Here is a 22,693-nt window from a genome sequence, read left to right as displayed (position 1 = left end):
GGGCTGTTCTCAGGCGGCGCTGGGCTGGCAGTGGGCTGCAGGTCAGGAGTGAGGAGCACCAGCGGAGCTGGGGGGGGGGAAATCTCATTTCTCACCCCCCCGCCCCCCGCCCCCCTCCCAAGCCAGCCAATCTGGCTGGGAGCAGGTGCCCCCTAGAGGGGCAGGCTGGCCCCATGGCTCTGAGCAGGGCAAGGCAGGGGAGGGGGGGGTACCATCTCCTGAATGACACAGACAAAACCCCACATTTCTTCTTCCAACTCCAGAGCTTTATTCGGCAGCCTCCAGCGGCTCCATCACCTCATCCCTTGGTCCTTGGGGGGGGGGGGGGGTCCCACTTCCCTTCCCCCCTCCCCCGGCGCCTGGCTGCAACAACTCCGTGGCGAGGCCTTGGGAAAGACGCGCCTTTGTGCTACTTCTGTGTGTGTGTGTGTGGGGGGGGGCGTACAGATGGGGCAGCTCCCCCTTGACACCCCAAATATAGGCCAGGGGGGGTGCGTGGAGGCAGGGTTTGGGGCAGTGATGTCCCCCCCTCTTCCAAATTTTTGCATGTGTCTCCTGCCCGGGTTCAGGGCTGCCAAAGGCATGTCTTGGAGGTGTCAATGTGGGGGGTTGGCGGGGGGGTAGGGAGGGGCAGGGGGTCCCCCTCCGCCTCCCCCAGGCTGATTAGGGGGTGATAGAGCTCGCCGAGCAGGAGGGTGGCCGGGGGCTGTCGGTGCGGCTTGAGGGCAGCCCGGCAGCCCAGTCCCCGCAGCTGCCGGCCGGCGTAGCAGGCCAGCATCACCGCGCACAGGGCCACCAGCAGCGAGCCCGTCATGGCCGCCAGGGCCGCGCCCCCCGGCCCCCGCCCGGCCAGCCCCAGCCCCGCCGTGGTCACGTTCAGGCAGGCCCGCTGCATGCCTGGGGACGCCGGAGCAGAGGCAGTTGCAAGGAGAAGTCCTCGGTCGCTTGGGAGGATGCCGGGATTGCCGTGGCGGATACGGTTGCTAAGGAAGATGCAGCAGTTGCCAGAGAGGATCCGGTTGCTAGGGAGGCGGCGGTTGCTAGGGAGGAGGTGGTTGCTGTGGAGAAGGATCCGGTTGCTAGGGAGGCGGCGGTTGCTGTGGAGAAGGATGCGGTTGCTAGGGAGGCCGGTGCGCCGGAGGATGCTGTTGCTATGGCGGAGGGCGTTGCCACGGTGGCTGGGGTGGGCATCTCCGTGGCCACCAGGCTCGAGCAGATCTCGTAGCGCGTGGCCGGCTGCAGGTGCGTCAGGTTGACCTGCCGGCTGTCCAGTGGCATCTGGGCCGTGTAGCTGAGGTGGGGGCTGTGGACGTGCACGGTGGCCGAGGCCCAGCGGGGACCGGGGGGCTAGCGAGGCTCCGGGGGGGGGCCCACGGAGACCAGTCCCCCCCAGTCCACTCCACCACCACAAAATGGGACTGGACCTTCTTTGTGAGCAAGGCTGGACCGCCCCTGCCGCCCACCTTCCCGCCTGGCCTCCCCGCCGCGCCCCCCAGCACCTCCAGCATCAGGGCGCGGCTGGCCGAGCCCGCCTCGTTCCACGCCACGCAGGTGTACTGCCCGGCATGGGCCGGTCCCACCCCGACCAGCTCCAGGGCCGGCCAGCCTCTCCCCGGCTGGCCCCAGCCAGGAGATCTCCGGGGGCGGCTCGGCGCTGGCCGGGCAGCTCAGGGTGACGGAGCCGCCGGGCGCCACCACCAGCCTCTCGGGCCAGCCCCCGCCGCCCTGCAGCCCCGCCCGCAGCTCCCCGATGGGGTTCTCGTTCAGGAACCTGAGCTAGGGCGGGCGCCGGCACCCGGGCCAGCCGGTTGCCGAAGAGCGAGAGGCTCTCCAGCTCCGCCAGCCCCTGGAAGGCCTCGGCCGGTAGGTCCCGCAGCCCCAGGCCGGCCAGCCCCAAGCTCTGCAGCCGCCCCAGGGGCCGGGATCTCCAGGCGGGGCAGGGGCAGGGGCGGGAACCAGCCGGGGTCCACAGCCCGCAGCCGGTTGGCGTTGAGGTGCAGGGCAGGCTGGCCGGGCGGTTCTGGGACAGGTCCAGGTCGGTCAGGTTGGGCAGGCGCCGGAGCTCACCGGTGAGCCGGGCGATCTGGTTGCTCTGCAGCAGCAAGACCTGGGTGTCCGGGGCCAGGCCGGGCAGCAGCCGGGTGAGCAGCAAGTCGTTGCAGTCCACTGTGCCGGCCTGGCGGTAGACGGACTGCGGGGTGAACCAGGGCCGCGTGGCGCAGATGCACTGCGGCAGGCAGGAGGCCAGCGGGAGGCTGGCTTGGAGCAGCAGGGCCAGGAGGGCCCGGAGCAGCGTCCTCGTCCCGGGCCGGCGGGCGGCCCCCCAGAGGCGGGCGTGCGGGGGAAGAGGTGGGGTGCGGCCGGCGGAGGAGACGCTACGGGAGCCGGCGCCCCGGGGGCATCTGGGAAACAGGGAGGGGGACATCTATGGACACCAGCATGGAGAGCCCCCCATGGCGCTCCACGGGAGAGCACCCCCTGCCCAGTCCCCCTGCTGCACCCCCTGGCCTGCTCCCTGCCCCCCAGCTCCCCGCAGTGCCCAGCCCTGACTGCCAGGGGAGAGTCCCCTGCCCAGCCCCCTGACCCTGCCCCACAGCGCCCCCTAGTGCCCAGCTCTGACTACCAGGGGAGGGCGCCCCCTGCCGTGCCCCTGACCCTCCTCCCCGCCCCATGGCACCCCCCAGCATCCAGCCCTGCCTGCCAGGGGAGAGACCCGTGCTGAGCCCCCCGACCCTGCCCCACAGCGCCCCCTAGTGCCCAGCCCTGCCTGCTAGGGGAGAGCACCCCCTGCCCAGTCTCCCACTCAGCCCCTTGCCCCACGGCACCCCCCAGTGCCCAGCCCTGCCTGCCAGGGGAGAGCCCCATGCCGAGCCCCCTGCCCCACGGTGCCCCCCAGCACCCGACCCTGCCTGCTGTTGTCGGGGGATGGGTGTGTTTCTGCCCCTGCCCAGGGCGCTGCACCCCCAATCTGTCCATTCCAGGTGTCACGTGGGGATTTGCTGGCATAGGGGGCTGGCAGCAGCAGGGAATGCTGGGTAATTGCTGACCTACTTAAATCACTGCAAAGCACCAGCTTCCCCCCCACACACACAGCCCCCCCAACTCCCGGCCCCTCCTGTGGGGCTAACAGGAGCCTCAAGCCAAACCTGTCGCTTGTGGGGAGTGAGGAGTCAGGAGTGAGGGGCACCAGCAGGACTGGGGGGGGGTCAGGGCTGGGCTAGCAGGGGCTGCGGGTTGGGAGTGAGGGGAACCGGCAGGGCTGGACTGGCAGGGGCTGCAGGTTGGGAGTGAGGGGAACCGGCAGGGCTGGACTGGCAGGGGGCTGCGGGTTGGGCGTGCCAAGGCCTAGATATTGGCTGGGTGCCAGGCGTGCGGGGGGGGGGCGATTTGTTTCCAGCCTGGAGCAGCAGCAACAGAAGCCAAACGTCATGCGGGGGCGTCTAAAAATAGACCCGTCAGAGAAGGGGGGTGGCGCTGGGATGGAGGCGCATCAGCCCTGGGCTCCCCCCCCCAGCTCTGCCGGTGCCCCTCACTCCCGACCCACAGCCCCCTGCCAGCCCAGCCCTGCCCCCCCAGCTCTACCGGTGCCCCTCACTCCTGACCTGCAGCCCCCCCCAGCCCAGCTCTGCCCCCCCCCCAGCTCTGCCCTATGGCTCTGCGCTGGGGGAGGCTGGGAGCAGGAAACAGCTTAAAAACCAAAAACAAGGGATCAAAGTGAAAGTGCGGCAGTGGGAGGAGGGGGGGCTGGGAGCCAGGACTCCTGGGTTCTCTCCCCAGCTTGGCGGGGGGGGGGGGGAGCAGCTCTACTGAGGGTGGGGGTGGGAATCTCACACCCACATTTGCCTGGTTTCCTGTTCCAGGGTCTGACAGTTGGGAGCAGGAGGCTCATGAATATTGATGAGGCTCTTGAATAATTGAGCCAGTTCCCAGAAGCCCCTGCTCTGGGCTGACCCCATTCCTGATGCTGCCTCCGCACACCCTGGGCGGGATGCGGGGAGGGCTGAGAAACAAGGGCGCAGGCCTGGGTGTGCTTGGGGGGCCCCTGATGGATACCTTGTGTGTGGGCTCCCGCCGGGCCCCAGGGCAGGGACTGGCTGGCTCGGGGGGAGGTGGGACTGGGGCACTGGCTCCCTTGTGGCCCCAGGGCGGGGGGTGTGGGGCACCAGGCCTGTCCCCTCTAGGGGGCACCCAGTCTGATTTGCTCCCAGATACGGGTATGTGAATGGCTAGAGAACGGGTGTGTAGGGATAGAGGCTAGCGAGATGGGGTTTAGGGGGACAGATGGATGGGGCATGGGGGATAGATGGGGTGTAGGGGGACAGATGGATGGGGCATGGGGGATAGATTGGGTGTAGGGGGACAGATGGATGGGGCATGGGGGATAGATGGGGTGTATGCAGATGGATGGGTGGGTAGCTAGAGGTGTGTGGTACTCCTGGGGGAATTCTGTGCCAAAGAATTAAAAATTCTGCACCAAAAAAATATACAAATTCTGTGCACAATATTTTAAAATTCTGCAACTTTTATTTGTCAAATAAATGCAGAGGCTCCAGCCTGGCCTTGGGGAGTGGAGGCCACTGAGGGCACAGAGGTGGGAGATCCCTGTGCAGCTCCCCCCACCCCCCAGACACGGACTCAGCCGTGAGGCTGCACCCAACCCTGGCACAGAGCAAGGACCGGGCCTGCCCCAGAAACACCCCAGGGCCCTGCCCTTCTGTGCCAGGCACACCAGGTGTGGGCGGGCCAGTTCAGCAAGGCAGGAGCCAAGTGTGTGTGGGGGGATCCAGGTGTGGGTGCGGGCGGCTCAGTGGGGGATACGGGTGTGGGGCAGATCTGGATGCACAGGGGCTGGTTGGGGGGTTCTGGGTGCGACAGTAATGGGACGCTGCAGGGGAGTCCGGTGAAGGTGCTTGGGGGTCCAGGTGTGGGGTCTCAGTGGGGGGTCCAGATGCTGTGGGGTTCGGGCTCAGTGGGGTGGGGATCCAGGTACAGGTGGCTCGTCGGGGTGGTCCAGGTGCAAGGGGGCTTATCGGGGGCGGGTTCTGAGTGCTGGGGGGTGAGGCTCGGCAGGAGGGTCTGGGTATGAGGGGGTCTGGATGCACAGGGGTTGGGCGGATGGGGGAGCAGCTCCCTGTACAGGGATCCCTCCCCTTGCAGCTGAGAAGGAAGGAGGAAGGGTGGAGGAAGCGTGTGTGTGTGTGTGGGGGGGGGAGTTTGCAGAGCTTCCTACAGACAGGGGAGAAATCTGGGGGTGGGTCTGACCCAGCCTCGGATGCCATGCAGAGGAAGAGGACGTCCTGTCCTCCCCAGACCAGCTGGAACTAACAGCTGAGTCCGGCGCAGGGTAGGTGCCGGGTCTTCCCCAGTCCCACCCCTGCCCCATAGCGATTTACCTCTCTGCCAGCTGCCCTGGGCCCCTGAAACATACTGCTGGGGAGGGTCATGTGACTGCTCTTGTGGTTTCCCTTTGCTTCCCTGTCAGAAAGTCATCTTTCTGCGGGGAAGCAAGGAAATCTGCAGGGGACATAAATTCTGTGCATGCGTAGTGGCGCAGAATTCCCCCAGGAATAGTGTGGGGATGGAGGGATAGATAGAGGGTGTGTTTGGGGATAGATAGATAGATAGATCAATGGGATTATTAGGATGGATGGATGGATGGATGTATGGACACATGGGGTAGATGGGGATGGATGGATGGTTGGGGTTAGCAGGTAGGTAGGTGGGGGGGTTGGGATGGATGGATGGGTAGGTAGATGTGGAGATGGGGATGGATGGATGGGGATTAGCAGGTAGGTAGATAGAGGGGGGTTTGGGATGGATGGATGGGTAGGTAGATCAGAGATGGGGATGGAGGGGTGGGTAGGTAGATATGGATGGATGGGGTTAGCAGGTAGGTAGATAGATAGAGGGGGGTTGGGATGGATGGATGGATGGGGATGGATGGATGGGTGGGGTTAGCAGGTAGGTAGATAGAGAGGGGGGTTTGGGATGGATGGATGGGTGGGTAGATGGGGAGATGGGGATGGATGGGTGGGTAGGTAGATGGGGATGGATGGATGGATGGATGGGGTTAGCAGGTAGATAGAGGGGGGGTTGGGATGGATCGATGGATGGGGTTAGCAGGTAGGTAGGTAGAGAGGCGGGGTTGGGATGGATGGATGGGTAGGTAGATGGGGATGGATGGATGGGATTAGCAGGTAGGTAGATAGAGAGATGGATGGATGGGTAGGTAGATGGGGAGATGGGGATGGATGGGTGGGTAGGGAGATGGGGATGGATGGATAGATGGGGTTAGCAGGTAGGTAGATAGATAGAGAGGGGGGTTGGGATGGATGGATGGATGGGTAGGTAGATGGGGATGGATGGATAGATGGGGTTAGCAGGTAGGTAGGTAGATAGAGAGGGGGGTTGGGATGGATGGATGGATGGGTAGGGAGATGGGGATGGATGGATAGATGGGGTTAGCAGGTAGGTAGATAGAGAGGGGGGTTGGGATGGATGGATGGATGGGTAGGTAGATGGGGATGGATGGATGGATGGGGTTAGCAGGTAGGTAGATAGATAGAGAGGGGGGGTTGGGATGGATGGATGGGTAGGTAGATGGGGATGGATGGATAGATGGGGTTAGCAGGTAGGTAGATAGATAGAGAGGGGGGGTTGGGATGGATGGATGGATGGGTAGGTAGATGGGGATGGATGGATAGATGGGGTTAGCAGGTAGGTAGATAGAGAGGGGGGGTTGGGATGGATGGATGGATGGGTAGGGAGATGGGGATGGATGGATAGATGGGGTTAGCAGGTAGGTAGATAGATAGAGAGGGGGGTTGGGATGGATGGATGGATAGATGGGGTTAGCAGGTAGGTAGATAGATAGAGAGGGGGGGTTGGGATGGATGGATGGATGGATGGGTAGGTAGATGGGGTAGATGGGGATGGATGGATGGATGGGGTTAGCAGGTAGGTAGATAGATAGAGAGGGGGGGTTGGGATGGATGGATGGATGGGTAGGGAGATGGGGATGGATGGATAGATGGGGTTAGCAGGTAGGTAGATAGATAGAGAGGGGGGTTGGGATGGATGGATGGATGGGTAGGGAGATGGGGATGGATGGATAGATGGGGTTAGCAGGTAGGTAGATAGAGAGGGGGGTTGGGATGGATGGATGGGTAGGTAGATGGGGATGGATGGATGGATGGGGTTAGCAGGTAGGTAGATAGATAGAGAGGGGGGGTTGGGATGGATGGATGGGTAGGTAGATGGGGATGGATGGATAGATGGGGTTAGCAGGTAGGTAGATAGAGAGGGGGGGTTGGGATGGATGGATGGGTAGGGAGATGGGGATGGATGGATAGATGGGGTTAGCAGGTAGGTAGATAGATAGAGAGGGGGGTTGGGATGGATGGATGGATGGGTAGGTAGATGGGGATGGATGGATAGATGGGGTTAGCAGGTAGGTAGGTAGATAGAGAGGGGGGTTGGGATGGATGGATGGATGGGTAGGGAGATGGGGATGGATGGATAGATGGGGTTAGCAGGTAGGTAGATAGAGAGGGGGGTTGGGATGGATGGATGGATGGGTAGGTAGATGGGGATGGATGGATGGATGGGGTTAGCAGGTAGGTAGATAGATAGAGAGGGGGGGTTGGGATGGATGGATGGGTAGGTAGATGGGGATGGATGGATAGATGGGGTTAGCAGGTAGGTAGATAGATAGAGAGGGGGGGTTGGGATGGATGGATGGATGGGTAGGTAGATGGGGATGGATGGATAGATGGGGTTAGCAGGTAGGTAGATAGAGAGGGGGGGTTGGGATGGATGGATGGATGGGTAGGGAGATGGGGATGGATGGATAGATGGGGTTAGCAGGTAGGTAGATAGATAGAGAGGGGGGTTGGGATGGATGGATGGATAGATGGGGTTAGCAGGTAGGTAGATAGATAGAGAGGGGGGGTTGGGATGGATGGATGGATGGATGGGTAGGTAGATGGGGATGGATGGATAGATGGGGTTAGCAGGTAGGTAGATAGATAGAGAGGGGGGTTGGGATGGATGGATGGATGGGTAGGGAGATGGGGATGGATGGATAGATGGGGTTAGCAGGTAGGTAGATAGAGAGGGGGGTTGGGATGGATGGATGGATGGGTAGGTAGATGGGGATGGATGGATGGATGGGGTTAGCAGGTAGGTAGATAGATAGAGAGGGGGGGTTGGGATGGATGGATGGGTAGGTAGATGGGGATGGATGGATAGATGGGGTTAGCAGGTAGGTAGATAGAGAGGGGGGGTTGGGATGGATGGATGGGTAGGGAGATGGGGATGGATGGATAGATGGGGTTAGCAGGTAGGTAGATAGATAGAGAGGGGGGTTGGGATGGATGGATGGATGGGTAGGTAGATGGGGATGGATGGATAGATGGGGTTAGCAGGTAGGTAGATAGATAGAGAGGGGGGGTTGGGATGGATGGATGGATGGATGGGTAGGTAGATGGGGTAGATGGGGATGGATGGATGGATGGGGTTAGCAGGTAGGTAGATAGATAGAGAGGGGGGGTTGGGATGGATGGATGGATGGGTAGGGAGATGGGGATGGATGGATAGATGGGGTTAGCAGGTAGGTAGATAGATAGAGAGGGGGGTTGGGATGGATGGATGGGTAGGTAGATGGGGATGGATGGATAGATGGGGTTAGCAGGTAGGTAGATAGATAGAGAGGGGGGGTTGGGATGGATGGATGGATGGGTAGGGAGATGGGGATGGATGGATAGATGGGGTTAGCAGGTAGGTAGATAGAGAGGGGGGGTTGGGATGGATGGATGGGTAGGTAGATGGGGATGGATGGATAGATGGGGTTAGCAGGTAGGTACATAGATAGAGAGGGGGGTTGGGATGGATGGATGGATGGGTAGGTAGATGGGGATGGATGGATAGATGGGGTTAGCAGGTAGGTAGATAGATAGAGAGGGGGGGTTGGGATGGATGGATGGATGGGTAGGGAGATGGGGATGGATGGATAGATGGGGTTAGCAGGTAGGTAGATAGAGAGGGGGGGTTGGGATGGATGGATGGGTAGGTAGATGGGGATGGATGGATAGATGGGGTTAGCAGGTAGGTAGATAGAGAGGGGGGGTTGGGATGGATGGATGGATGGGTAGGTAGATGGGGATGGATGGATAGATGGGGTTAGCAGGTAGGTAGATAGATAGAGAGGGGGGTTGGGATGGATGGATGGATGGGTAGGGAGATGGGGATGGATGGATAGATGGGGTTAGCAGGTAGGTAGATAGAGAGGGGGGGTTGGGATGGATGGATGAATGGGTAGGGAGATGGGGATGGATGGATAGATGGGGTTAGCAGGTAGGTAGATAGATGGGGGGTTGGGATGGATGGATGGATGGGTAGGTAGATGGGGATGGATGGATAGATGGGGTTAGCAGGTAGGTAGATAGATAGAGAGGGGGGGTTGGGATGGATGGATGGGTAGGTAGATGGGGATGGATGGATAGATGGGGTTAGCAGGTAGGTAGATAGAGAGGGGGGGTTGGGATGGATGGATGGATGGGTAGGTAGATGGGGATGGATGGATAGATGGGGTTAGCAGGTAGGTAGGTAGATAGAGAGGGGGGTTGGGATGGATGGATGGGTGGGTAGGTAGATGGGGATGGATGGATAGATGGGGTTAGCAGGTAGGTAGATAGATAGGGAGGGGGGTTGGGATGGATGGATGGATGGGTAGGGAGATGGGGATGGATGGATAGATGGGGTTAGCAGGTAGGTAGATAGATAGGGAGGGGGGTTGGGATGGATGGATGGATGGGTAGGGAGATGGGGATGGATGGATAGATGGGGTTAGCAGGTAGGTAGATAGATAGAGAGGGGGGTTGGGATGGATGGATGGATGGGTAGGGAGATGGGGATGGATGGATAGATGGGGTTAGCAGGTAGGTAGGTAGATAGAGAGGGGGGTTGGGATGGATGGATGGGTGGGTAGGTAGATGGGGATGGATGGATAGATGGGGTTAGCAGGTAGGTAGATAGATAGGGAGGGGGGTTGGGATGGATGGATGGATGGGTAGGGAGATGGGGATGGATGGATAGATGGGGTTAGCAGGTAGGTAGATAGATAGAGAGAGGGGGTTGGGATGGATGGATGGATGGGTAGGTAGATGGGGATGGATGGATAGATGGGGTTAGCAGGTAGGTAGATAGATAGAGAGGGGGGTTGGGATGGATGGATGGATGGGTAGGGAGATGGGGATGGATGGATAGATGGGGTTAGCAGGTAGGTAGATAGATAGAGAGGGGGGGTTGGGATGGATGGATGGATGGATGGGTAGGTAGATGGGGATGGATGGATAGATGGGGTTAGCAGGTAGGTAGATAGATAGAGAGGGGGGGTTGGGATGGATGGATGGATGGGTAGGTAGATGGGGATGGATGGATGGATGGGGTTAGCAGGTAGGTAGATAGAGAGGGGGGTTGGGATGGATGGATGGATGGGTAGGTAGATGGGGATGGATGGATAGATGGGGTTAGCAGGTAGATAGATAGAGAGGGGGGGTTGGGATGGATGGATGGATGGGTAGGTAGATGGGGTAGATGGGGATGGATGGATAGATGGGGTTAGCAGGTAGGTAGATAGAGAGGGGGGTTGGGATGGATGGATGGGTAGGTAGATGGGGATGGATGGATAGATGGGGTTAGCAGGTAGGTAGATAGATAGAGAGGGGGGGTTGGGATGGATGGATGGATGGGTAGGTAGATGGGGTAGATGGGGTAGATGGGGATGGATGGATGGGGTTAGCAGGTAGGTAGATAGAGAGGGGGGGTTGGGATGGATGGATGGATGGATGGGTAGGTAGATGGGGTAGATGGGGATGGGTGGGTGGGTAGGGAGATGGGGATGGATGGTGTGACGAACTGGGCCTGTTCTCACGGTGGTCTGTGAATGCTGACAGGGGAGTGTGCTGGGATAGTCTGCATTGCAGGATGGGATCTGCCCGAGGGCGCATACCTGAGTGTGTAACATGAGAACCCAGGAAGGGGTTGAAGGCGAGGCGACTCCTTAGCCCGGGAAACTGAACAAAGGCTGTGGGAGGGGTCGCTAAAGCAGAGGGCTGGAAGCAGGCTGGAAGCAGGGTGGAAGGAGGCTGGAGAGATGGCTGGGAGGCAGAGATGGCTCTGACCCCCCAAAGGGGGGTGGGCTGGCATGCCCTGGGACCCCAAGCTGGACCTAACTGAGGGGGGCCCTGTTGTCTGTGCCTGCAAGACCTGTCTTGGACTGTATTCCTATCATCCAAATAAACCTTCTGCTTTACTGGCTGGCTGAGAGTCATGGTGAATCGCAGGAAGTCGGGGGTGCAGGGCCCTGAGTCCCCCAATACTCCGTGACAACTGGTGGCAGCGGTGGGATCTACTGCACCCCGTGGACGGCGCTTCCTGCAGTAAGTGACTGGGGAGCAGTAAAACGAAGGGGGATTGACGGGGACCAGGCCGGCTGAAGAGTGGGAGAGAGACGGTTATTACCCCTGGGAGTGTGTGACCAGCGAGAAGGACTTTTGCAGTAACAGGGTCCCCCGGGGGGATCGCAGCAAGTGGTCCCAGGGGCGGAGGAGTCTGCAGCTCGACCCTGGCAGAGAGGCGGTGACCTCGAGAAGAGCTGGCACACTAGGGGTCCCCCTGGGAACTGTGGGGAGCTGTGAGCACACAGGCCGGTGAGTGGCCAGCAGGAAGATGTATGCCAAGCGGCTTAAGAGCGACCTGGTGGAGCTGTGCAAGCAGAGGCGGCTGCGCATTGGGAGGTTCACTAAAGAACAGCTCATTGCCCAGCTGGAGGCAGAAGATCGCGCGAATGAACTGATCCCTGTGTCTCAGGGAAGCAGCCTGGCAAATGCAGCGCAGGCACCAGTGTCTGTCCCAGCTGGGAGTGGTCAACCGGCTGCTGAGGGCTTCCCGAGACCCCTCCTTCCTATGCCTAGGGGAAGGGTGGGGAGGAGCCCAGCAAATACCGAAGGCACCGTGACCCCCCCGGCCAGCAGGGGGTCCCCCGGTGAAGCCCGCCGGCCAGCAGAGGATCCTCCCGGCGACGTTCGGCATCCGGGGAGCGGAATTGGCTGGAATGGGAGAAAGAGCTAAAACTGAGGGAGCTGGAGGATCGTGAACAACAGAGACAGCATGAAGAGAGACAGCGTCAGCATGAACGGGAGGAGAAAGAGAGACAGCATCAGCGTGAAGAGAGACAGAGACAGCATGAACGGGAGGAGAATGAGAGACAGAGACAGGAGAATGAGAGACAGCGTCAGCATGACCTGGAACTGGCGAGATTGAAGGGCAGCGAACCCCCGGCTGCGGTGAGTGAGGGGGGACCCAGGACTGCACGGAGCTTTGATAAGTGCATCATGGCCCCATACAAGGAGGGGGAGGACATGGATGACTTCCTGGAGGCCTTTGAGACGGCCTGCGAGCTGCACCGGGTGGAGCCCGCGGACAGACTCCGGGTCCTTACCCCCTTACTGGACCCCAAATCCGTGGCATTGTACCGCCAACTGGGAGAGGCAGAGAAAGGGGACTACGAACTATTCAAAAAGGCCCTGCTACGAGAGTTTGGGCTGACTCCTGAGATGTACCGGGAAAGGTTCCGGAGTCAAGATAAAACCCCTGAGATCTCATATCTGCAACTAGCCGCCCGCATGGAAAGATACGCCAGCAAGTGGGCTGGTGGGGCCCAGACGAAGGAGGACCTGATTAAACTGCTGGTACTGGAGCAACTGTATGAGCGGTGCCCATCCGACCTGAGGCTGTGGTTGGTGGACAGAAAGCCAGAGAACCCGCGACACGCCGGGCAGCTGGCTGATGAGTTTGTAAAGAGCCGGTCAGGGGGTGGCAGGGAGGAGTCCCAAAGGAGCAATCCCACCACAACGCAGAGAGAGAGTCACCATGGGACCTCCCCGTGGGAAAATACAGAAAAACCCCATCAGAGGGGAACATCCGGCATCAGGACCATCCGACCCACTCAAGGGGACCCATGGGACATGGGCTGCTACCACTGTGGCCAAAAGGGCCACATACGGGCCCAGTGCCCCAGGCTCAGGGACAGACTGAGCAGGCCGAACCCACAGAGGGTTGACTGGGTAGAGACCCAGCCCGGCGAGAGGCAGCATTCCCAGGGAAGGGGGGCTGGCAGAGTACTACCTGCTAAGGAGGGAGGAGAGCCCCAGGCCAGCTTCTCTGGGGGGCCAGATGCTCCGGATTCAAAGTTCTCCGTTTACAGGGTTGGCGCAGGGCTGTCCCTGCGGAGCGAGTGCCTTGTTCCCCTGGAGGTGGATGGGAAGGAAGTTTATGGTTACTGGGACACGGGCGCAGAGGTGACACTGGCCCGGCCCGAGGTGGTGGCCCCAGATCGGGTGGTGCCCAACACCTTCCTGACCCTGACCGGGGTGGGCGGGACCCCATTCAAGGTTCCCGTAGCGAGGGTACACCTGAAATGGGGGGCCAAGGAGGGCCCCAAGGACGTGGGAGTGCACCACCATTTGCCCACTGAGGTGTTGATGGGGGGGGACCTAGAGGACTGGCCCAGCAGCCCCCAGACCGCCTTAGTTGTGACCCGCGGTCAGAGCCGGCGAGGGGCACTGCGCCCTGGCCTTGGGGGGGGTGCCTTGCCTGAGGCGCGGGGCCCTAACCTGGTGGGGAGGGAACGCCCAGGGACGCGGCTCAGGGAGGCTGCAGCTTCGGACCCAGCGGGCGAGAAAGAGCAGGTGGCCATCCCCGTCCCAGCTGCTGAGTTCCAGGCCGAGTTGCAGAGAGATCCCTCCTTGCGGAAGATAAGGGACCTGGCCGACCTCAATGCGGTACAGACCATGGGACGAGGTGGCCGGAAAGGATTCCTGTGGGAGAAGGGGTTCCTGTACCGAGAATGGGCTCCCCCAGGGAAAATGGAGTCAGGGGGGATCAGGAGGCAGCTGGTGGTACCCCAGAAGTATCGCCGCCAGCTGCTGTGCCGGGCCCATGACATTCCCCTCTCAGGGCACCAGGGAACCTGGCGTACCCAGCAGAGGCTGCTACGGAGCTTTTACTGGCCTGGGGTCTTTGTTACTGTCCGACAGTACTGCGGATCCTGTGACCCCTGTCAGAGGGGGAGGAAGGCCTGGGACAAGGGGAAAACAGCTTTAGGACCCTTGCCCAGCATAGAGGAGCCTTTTCGGAGGGTGGCCAAGGTAAAAAGGGCGGCTCTAAACCAAGAGAGCCCAAAGCACAGACCTCCAGACTGGAGCGCTGGGAGAAGACCACAGCCCAGTTGGAGCCCCAGAGGTATGGGGGTGGGAAAAGGGCGCAGGCCGCATAAACCTTCCCACATGCGAACTGCGAGTGCCATCAAGCACCCCCAACCTAAGGGGGAGCGTGAAACTGGAGGGGCCTGGTGTAATTCTCACCAAGGAATGGGAGGGATGCGGGGGCATCCATGGGAACGGGGGTAGGTTCGAACTTCCCCGGGTCACTGGCTAAAGTGACCCTGCTCAGTTCGGTCTCGAAGGGGGGAGAGATGTGACGAACTGGGCCTGTTCTCACGGTGGTCTGTGAATGCTGACAGGGGAGTGTGCTGGGATAGTCTGCATTGCAGGATGGGATCTGCCCGAGGGCGCATACCTGAGTGTGTAACATGAGAACCCAGGAAGGGGTTGAAGGCGAGGCGACTCCTTAGCCCGGGAAACTGAACAAAGGCTGTGGGAGGGGTCGCTAAAGCAGAGGGCTGGAAGCAGGCTGGAAGCAGGGTGGAAGGAGGCTGGAGAGATGGCTGGGAGGCAGAGATGGCTCTGACCCCCCAAAGGGGGGTGGGCTGGCATGCCCTGGGACCCCAAGCTGGACCTAACTGAGGGGGGCCCTGTTGTCTGTGCCTGCAAGACCTGTCTTGGACTGTATTCCTATCATCCAAATAAACCTTCTGCTTTACTGGCTGGCTGAGAGTCCTGGTGAATCGCAGGAAGTCGGGGGTGCAGGGCCCTGAGTCCCCCAATACTCCGTGACAGATGGATAGATGGGGTTAGCAGGTAGGTAGATAGATAGAGAGGGGGGGTTGGGATGGATGGATGGATGGGTAGGTAGATGGGGAGATGGGGATGGATGGGTGGGTAGGGAGATGGGGATGGATGGATAGATGGGGTTAGCAGGTAGGTAGATAGAGAGGGGGGGTTGGGATGGATGGATGGATGGGTAGGTAGATGGGGTAGATGGGTAGATGGGGTTAGCAGGTAGGTAGATAGATAGAGAGGGGGGGTTGGGATGGATGGATGGATGGGTAGGTAGATGGGGTAGATGGGGATGGATGGGTGGGTTAGCGGTGGGTGGTCCCTGCCGTTTCATACGCTGCTATCCAGGCTTTTACCTGGATCCAACTGACTCGAAAGGCTCCCAGGGGAGGGTTGGGAACAGAAAACAACCCCCACTCGTGGGGTTCCTAGCGCGGAGCTGCCCTGTGGGGAGCTGCCGGCGAAACGGCTCTCAGGGCCCGGCTCCCTTTTCTGCTAAAGTTGGATAAAAAAAGTCTGTGTGTGCCAGTGACCCATGGGGCAGAACCAACCAGCGATGGACAGACGCACCGGACCTGCCCCAGTGGAGCAACTGAGCTATCTCGCTGGGAAGAACCCAGGAATCCTGGCTCCCAGACCCCCCTGATCTGACCCACCAGACCCCACTCCCCTTCCAGAGCCGGGGAGAGAACCCAGGAGTCCTGGCTCCCAGCCCCCCACCGCCACCCACTGACTCAACTTCCTCTTTGGGGTTTGTCCTGATCATTCACTGCAGCTGTGACCAGAAGGTCAGTCTAGCCTGAGACCCCTGATCCCAGCCTCCCCCCCCATGCCCCCAACTCGACACCCGCCCCCCAACACTGCACTATATTCAGGGATGGGGGGGGGAGCCTCAGGTGTGAGTGAAGGAAACTTTCAAACCCAAGCTGAGGCCTTGCTCTGACCCCCATGTCCCGTCCTTCCCAAGGGCCATCCGAGCTCCTTAGCAGAGAGCGCGAATTGGAGAGAGACACAGAGGGGCGGGCCAGGGGGAGGATGGACAGACAGACAGAAGGAGGGAGAGAGGGATGGACAGGCAACCAGTGGGATGTATGGACAAGTGGACAGACAGACCGCACAGTGGTTGGATGGACAGACGGATGGACGCAGATGGACTGATGGACAGATGGATGGACGGAAGGACAGCGCGGTGGGTGGACGGATGGTGTGGTTGGTGGACGGACAGATGGATGGAGGGACAGACAGGTGGATGGACAGATGGATGGACGGGTGGACAGACGGGTGGATGGATGGATGGTGTGGTGGGTGGGTGGATGGAGGGACAGGTGGATGGACAGATGGGTGGACTGACTGGTGGATGGACACGTGGTGGGTGGATAGATGGACAGACGGATGGATGGACAGACAGACAGGTGCATGGACAGGTGGCCGGACAGATGGGTGATGGACAGACAGGTGGTGGGTGGATGGATGGACAGGTGGACAGACTGGTGGATGGACAGTTGGGTGGACAGACTGGTGGATGGACACGTGATGGGTGGATAGATGGACAGATGGATGGATGGACGGACGGACAGGTGGACAGACAGACGGGCGATGGACGGACAGGTGGCCGGACAGACAGATGGATGGATGGACACACAGGTGATGGATGGACAGGTGGCCGGACAGACGGGTGATGGATGGACAGGTGGCTGGACAGACGGTGATGGACGGACAGACAGGTGGATGGACAGACGGACGGACAGGTGGACAGACGGGTGGATGGATGGACGGTGTGGTGGGTGGGTGGATGGAGGGACAGGTGGATGGACAGATGGGTGGACAGACCGGTGGATGGACACGTGGTGGGTGGATAGATGGACAGACGGATGAATGGACAGACAGGTTCATGGACAGGTGGACGGACAGGCGGTGGGTGGATGGATGGACAGGTGGACAGACTGATGGGTGGATAGATGGACAGATGGATGGATGGCCGGACGGACAGGTGGCCGGACAGATGGGCGATGGCCGGACAGACAGGTGGCCGGACAGACGGGTGGTGGACGGACAGGTGGCCGGACAGATGGGTGGCCGGACAGACGGGTGATGGATGGACAGACAGGTGGCCGGACAGACGGGTGATGGCCAGACAGACGGGTGATGGCCGGACAGACGGGTGATGGCCGGACAGACGGGTGATGGACGGACAGACAGGTGGCTGGACAGGTGGCCGGACAGACGGGTAATGGACGGACAGACAGGTGGCTGGACAGGTGGCCGGACAGACGGGTGATGGACGGACAGACAGGTGGACGGACAGACGGGTGGACGGACAGACGGGTGGCCGGACGGACAGACGGGTGGCCGGACAGACGGGTGATGGACGGACAGACAGGTGGCCGGACAGGTGGCCGGACAGACGGGTGGCCGGACAGACGGGTGATGGACGGACAGACAGGTGGCCGGACAGGTGGCCGGACAGACGGGTGATGGACGGACAGACAGGTGGCCGGACAGGTGGCCGGACAGGCGGATGGATGGACGGACAGACAGGTGGACGGACAGGCGGATGGATGGACGGACAGACGGGTGATGGACGGACAGGTGGACAGACAGACGGGCGATGGACGGTGTTGCGGATTGTGGGGGAGTTAGGGCCCTGCACCCCTCTTCCCGAGATTCACTGCGACTCTCAACCAGCCAGTAAAGCAGAAGGTTTATTTAAGGACAGGAACACCGTCTCAAGCAGAGCGTGTAGGTACGACCAGACCCCCTCAATTAGGTCCCTCTGGGAGGTTCAGGGAGCTTAGACCCCAGCTTGGGGTTCCCTGCGTTGCACCACCCAGCCCCAAACCGAAACTAAACTCCCAGCCCCTCCCGCTGCTCCTCTCCTTTGTCCAGTCTCCCGGGCAGAAGGTGTTAATTCTCCCCACCCCCGTTCCTGGCTCAGGTTACAGCTCAGGTAGCTTCCTTCAAGGGAAGTCCCACATCCCCACTGCAACCCCCCTGCAACATTCCCAGGTCAAATCCGCCCCGCTCCCTGCTCCGTCACATCTCTCCCCCCTTCGAGACTGAACTGAGCGGGGTCACTCTGACCAGTGACCTGGGGAAGTTCAGGGCTCCCTCTCCGGGACAATGCGTCCGCTATCAGGTTGTCACGTCCCTTCACATGGACCACGTCCATGTCATAATCCTGCAGGAGCAGGCTCCATCTCAGGAGCTTGGCGTTGGCTCCTTTCATCTGGTGCAGCCAGGTCAGGGGAGAGTGGTCGGTGTGCACGGTGAAGTGACGCCCAAAGAGATATGGCTCTAGTTTCTTGAGGGCCCACACCATGGCCAGGCATTCCTTCTCGATGGCCGCGTAGTTCTGCTCCCGGGGTAGCAACTTCTTGCTCAGGTACACGATGGGGTGTCTCTCCCCCTTTTCATCCTCCTGCATTAACACCGCCCCCAGTCCTGTGTCTGAGGCGTCGGTGAACACCATAAAGGGCTTGTCAAAGTCTGGGTTTGCCAGAACTGGGCCACTGACCAGAGCCTCCTTCAGCGCCCGGAGAGCCTCCTGGCACTCCTCGGTCCAGACCACTTTGTCTGGCTTCCCCTTCTTGCACAGCTCAGTGATGGGGGCGGCTATGGCGCTAAAGTGGGGCACGAACCTCCGATAGTACCCTGCCATCCCAATAAAGGCTTGGACCTGCTTTTTGGTTTGAGGAGCGGGCCAGTCTCTGATCACCTCCACTTTGGCTGGTTCCGGCTTTAGGCAGCCGCTTCCCACCCGGTGGCCTAGGTAGGATACCTCAGCCATCCCCACCTTGCACTTCTCCGGTTTTACGGTCAGCCCAGCCTTCTGGAGTCGGTCCAGCACTTGTCTAACCTGGGATATGTGGTCCTCCCAGGTCTGGCTAAAGACACAGATGTCATCGATATACGCCACGGCAAAACTCTCCATCCCCCTCAGTAGCTGATCCACCAGGCGCTGGAAGGTGGCCGGCGCTCCCTTGAGGCCGAAGGGCAGGGTCAGGAACTCATAGAGCCCCAGAGGGGTGACAAAGGCCGATTTCAGCCTGGCATCTGCATCCAGCGGCACTTGCCAATAGCCCTTTGTAAGATCCATGGTGGTAAGGTACCGAGCACCTCCCAGCTTGTCTAGGAGCTCGTCCGGCCTGGGCATGGGGTAGGCATCGGCTACAGTGATGGCATTGAGCTTCCGATAGTCCACACAGAACCGGATCGACCCGTCCTTTTTGGGGACCAGCACCACCGGCGAGGCCCAAGGGCTGGAAGACGGCTGGATCACCCCCAAAGCCAGCATGTCATTGACCTCTCTTTCCAGGTCCTGAGCAGTTTTCCCTGTGACTCGGAAGGGGGAGCATTTTATAGGCGGGTGCGATCCTGTCTGCACCCGGTAGACAGTCAGATTAGTGAGTCCAGGCTGGTTGGAAAACAGCTGTTGGTACAGATGCAGCACCCCTCCGATCTCAGCTCGCTGGGCAGGGGTTAGCCGATCAGAGAGGGGAATTGCTTCCAGGGGGAAGCCAACTCTTGTCCCAGGGTGACTCTCTCTCTGCATCGCGGCGGGCCTGTTCCTTTGGGGCTCCTCCCTGCCACCCCCTGACCGGCTCTTTACAAACTCATCAGCCAGCTGCCCGGCGTGTCGCGGGTTCTCTGGCTTTCTGTCCACCAACCACAGCCTCAGGTCGGATGGGCACCGCTCATACAGTTGCTCCAGTACCAGCAGTTTAATCAGGTCCTCCTTCGTCTGGGCCCCACCAGCCCACTTGCTGGCGTATCTTTCCATGCGGACGGCTAGTTGCAGATATGAGATCTCAGGGGTTTTATCTTGACTCCGGAACCTTTCCCGGTACATCTCAGGAGTCAGCCCAAACTCACGTAGCAGGGCCTTTTTGAATAGTTCGTAGTCCCCTTTCTCTGCCTCTCCCAGTTGGCGGTACAATGCCACGGCTTTGGGGTCCAGTAAGGGGGTAAGGACCTGGAGTCTGTCCGCGGGATCAACCCGGTGCAGCTCGCAGGCCGTCTCAAAGGCCTCCAGGAAGTCATCCATGTCCTCCCCCTCCTTGTATGGGGCCATGATGCACTTATCAAAGCTCCGTGCAGTCCTGGGTCCCCCCTCACTCACCGCAGCCGGGGGTTCGCTGCCCTTCAATCTCGCCAGTTCCAGGTCATGCTGACGCTGTCTCTCATTCTCCTGTCTCTGTCTCTCTTCATGCTGACGCTGTCTCTCATTCTCCTGTCTCTGTCTCTCTTTCTCCTCCCGTTCATGCTGTCTCTGTTGTTCACGATCCTCCAGCTCTCTCAGTTTTAGCTCTTTCTCCCATTCCAGCCAATTCCGCTCCCCGGATGCCGAACGTCGCCGGGAGGATCCTCTGCTGGCCGGCGAGCTTCGCCGGGAGGGTCCCCTGCTGGCCGGGGGGGCCACGGCGCCTTCGGTATTTGCTGGGCTCCTCCCCACCCTTCCCCTAGGCATAGGAAGGAGGGGTCTCGGGAAGCCCTCAGCAGCCGGCTGACCACTCCCAGCTGGGACAGGCACTGGTGCCTGCGCTGCATTTGCCAGGCTGCTTCCCTGAGACACAGGGATCAGTTCATTCGCGCGATCTTCCGCCTCTAGCTGGGCAATGAGCTGTTCTTTGGTGAGCCTCCCAATGCGCAGCCGCCTCTGCTTGCACAGCTCCACCAGGTCGCTCTTAAGCCGCTTGGCATACATCTTCCTGCTGGCCACTCACCGGCCTGTGTGCTCACAGCTCCCCACAGTTCCCAGGGGGACCCCTAGTGTGCCAGCCCTTCTCGAGGTCACCACCTCTCTGCCAGGGTCGAGCTGCAGACTCCTCCGCCCCTGGGACCACTCGCTGCGATCCCCCCGGGGGACCCTGTTACTGCAAAAGTCCTTCTCGCTGGTCACACACTCCCAGGGGTAATAACCGTCTCTCTCTCACTCTCCAGCACGCCTGGTCCCCGTCAATCCCCCTTCATTTTACTGCTCCCCAGTCACTTACTGCAGGAAGCGCCGTCCACGGGGTGCAGTAGATCCCACCCCTGCCACCAGTTGTTGCGGATTGTGGGGGAGTTAGGGCCCTGCACCCCTCTTCCCGAGATTCACTGCGACTCTCAACCAGCCAGTAAAGCAGAAGGTTTATTTAAGGACATGAACACCGTCTCAAGCAGAGCGTGTAGGTACGACCAGACCCCCTCAATTAGGTCCCTCTGGGAGGTTCAGGGAGCTTAGACCCCAGCTTGGGGTTCCCTGCGTTGCACCACCCAGCCCCAACCGAAACTAAACTCCAAGCCCCTCCCGCTGCTCCTCTCCTTTGTCCAGTCTCCCGGGCAGAAGGTGTTAATTCTCCCCACCCCCGTTCCTGGCTCAGGTTACAGCTCAGGTAGCTTCCTTCAAGGGAAGTCCCACATCCCCACTGCAACCCCCCTGCAACATTCCCAGGTCAAATCTGCCCTGCTCCCTGCTCCGTCACAGACGGACAGACAGGTGGCCGGACAGGCGAATGGATGGACGGACAGACGGGTGGTGGATGGACAGACAGGTGGCCGGACAGACGGGTGGCCGGACAGACGGGTGATGGACGGACAGAAAGGTGGCTGGACAGGTGGCCGGACAGACGGGTGGCCGGACAGACGGGTGATGGACGGACAGACAGGTGGCCGGACAGACGGGTGATGGACGGACAGACAGGTGGCCGGACAGGTGGCCGGACAGGCGGATGGATGGACGGACAGACAGGTGGACGGACAGGCGGATGGATGGACGGACAGACGGGTGATGGACGGACAGGTGGACAGACAGACGGGCGATGGACGGACAGACAGGTGGCCGGACAGGTGGCCGGACAGGCGGATGGATGGACGGACAGACGGGTGGTGGATGGACAGACAGGTGGCCGGACAGGCGGATGGATGGACGGACAGGCGGCCGTCGGGGCGGGCAGGGGGCGCAGGGGGGACCCCGGGAGGCGGCTCCCCCCCCCCCCCCCCCCCACTCACCTGGCGCTCGGGCTGCCCCGGCTCCCCGCGGAGTCCCGGCACCAGCTGCTGGGGGGTGGGGCGGAAACAGCCTGGCCACGCCCCACCATGGGTGACGGACAGGTGGCTCCGGCCAATGGGGGACGAGGGGCCACCCACACGGAGACCACATCGCAATGGGGAGGGGGTGACGTCATGGGGGAGCGGCTCAGCCCTTGGCGGGTGACAAAACTGGGGAGGGGGAGCCCGGACTCCTGGGTTCTCTCCCCAGCTCTGGGAGGGGAGCGGGTTCTGGTGGGTTAGAACAGGGGGGGCTGGGAGCCAGGACTCCTGGGTTCTCTCCCCGGCTCTGGGAGGGGAGTGGGGGCTGGTGGGTTAGAACAGGGGGGGCTGGGAGCCAGGACTCCTGGGTTCTCTCCCCGGCTCTGGGAGGGGAGTGGGGTCTGGTGGTTAGAGCAGGGGTGTCTGGGAGCCAGGACTCCTGGGTTCTCTCCCCGGCTCTGGGAGGGGAGTGGGGTCTGGTGGTTAGAGCAGGGGGGTCTGGGAGCCAGGACTCCTGGGTTCTCTCCCCGGCTCTGGGAGGGGAGTGGGGGCTGGTGGCTAGAGCGGGGGGGGGGGGGCTGGGAACCAGGACTCCTGGGTTCTCTCCCCGGCTCTGGGAGGGGAGCGGGTTCTGGTGGGTTAGAGCAGGGGGCTGGCAGCCC

General features: G+C 60.9%; 1 protein-coding gene across 1 annotated transcript; it reads right to left on the bottom strand.

The window, feature by feature from the left end:
• Positions 1-324: 324 nt before the first annotated feature.
• Positions 325-22,099, bottom strand: LOC128829606 (leucine-rich repeat neuronal protein 1-like). The gene is made up of 3 exons (XM_054015083.1): positions 22,011-22,099; positions 1,517-2,402; positions 325-1,347 (listed from the first exon to the last, which is right to left on the bottom strand). Exons 1-3 carry the CDS (start codon positions 22,097-22,099, stop codon positions 877-879), a joined length of 1,446 nt encoding a protein of 481 aa, XP_053871058.1. The 3' UTR covers positions 325-876.
• Positions 22,100-22,693: the final 594 nt, after the last annotated feature.

Source organism: Malaclemys terrapin (genome assembly GCF_027887155.1).
Source record: "Malaclemys terrapin pileata isolate rMalTer1 chromosome 20 unlocalized genomic scaffold, rMalTer1.hap1 SUPER_20_unloc_6, whole genome shotgun sequence".
In the NCBI taxonomy this organism is placed as follows: domain Eukaryota; kingdom Metazoa; phylum Chordata; order Testudines; family Emydidae; genus Malaclemys; species Malaclemys terrapin.
This window is presented reverse-complemented; position numbering and strand designations above follow the sequence as displayed.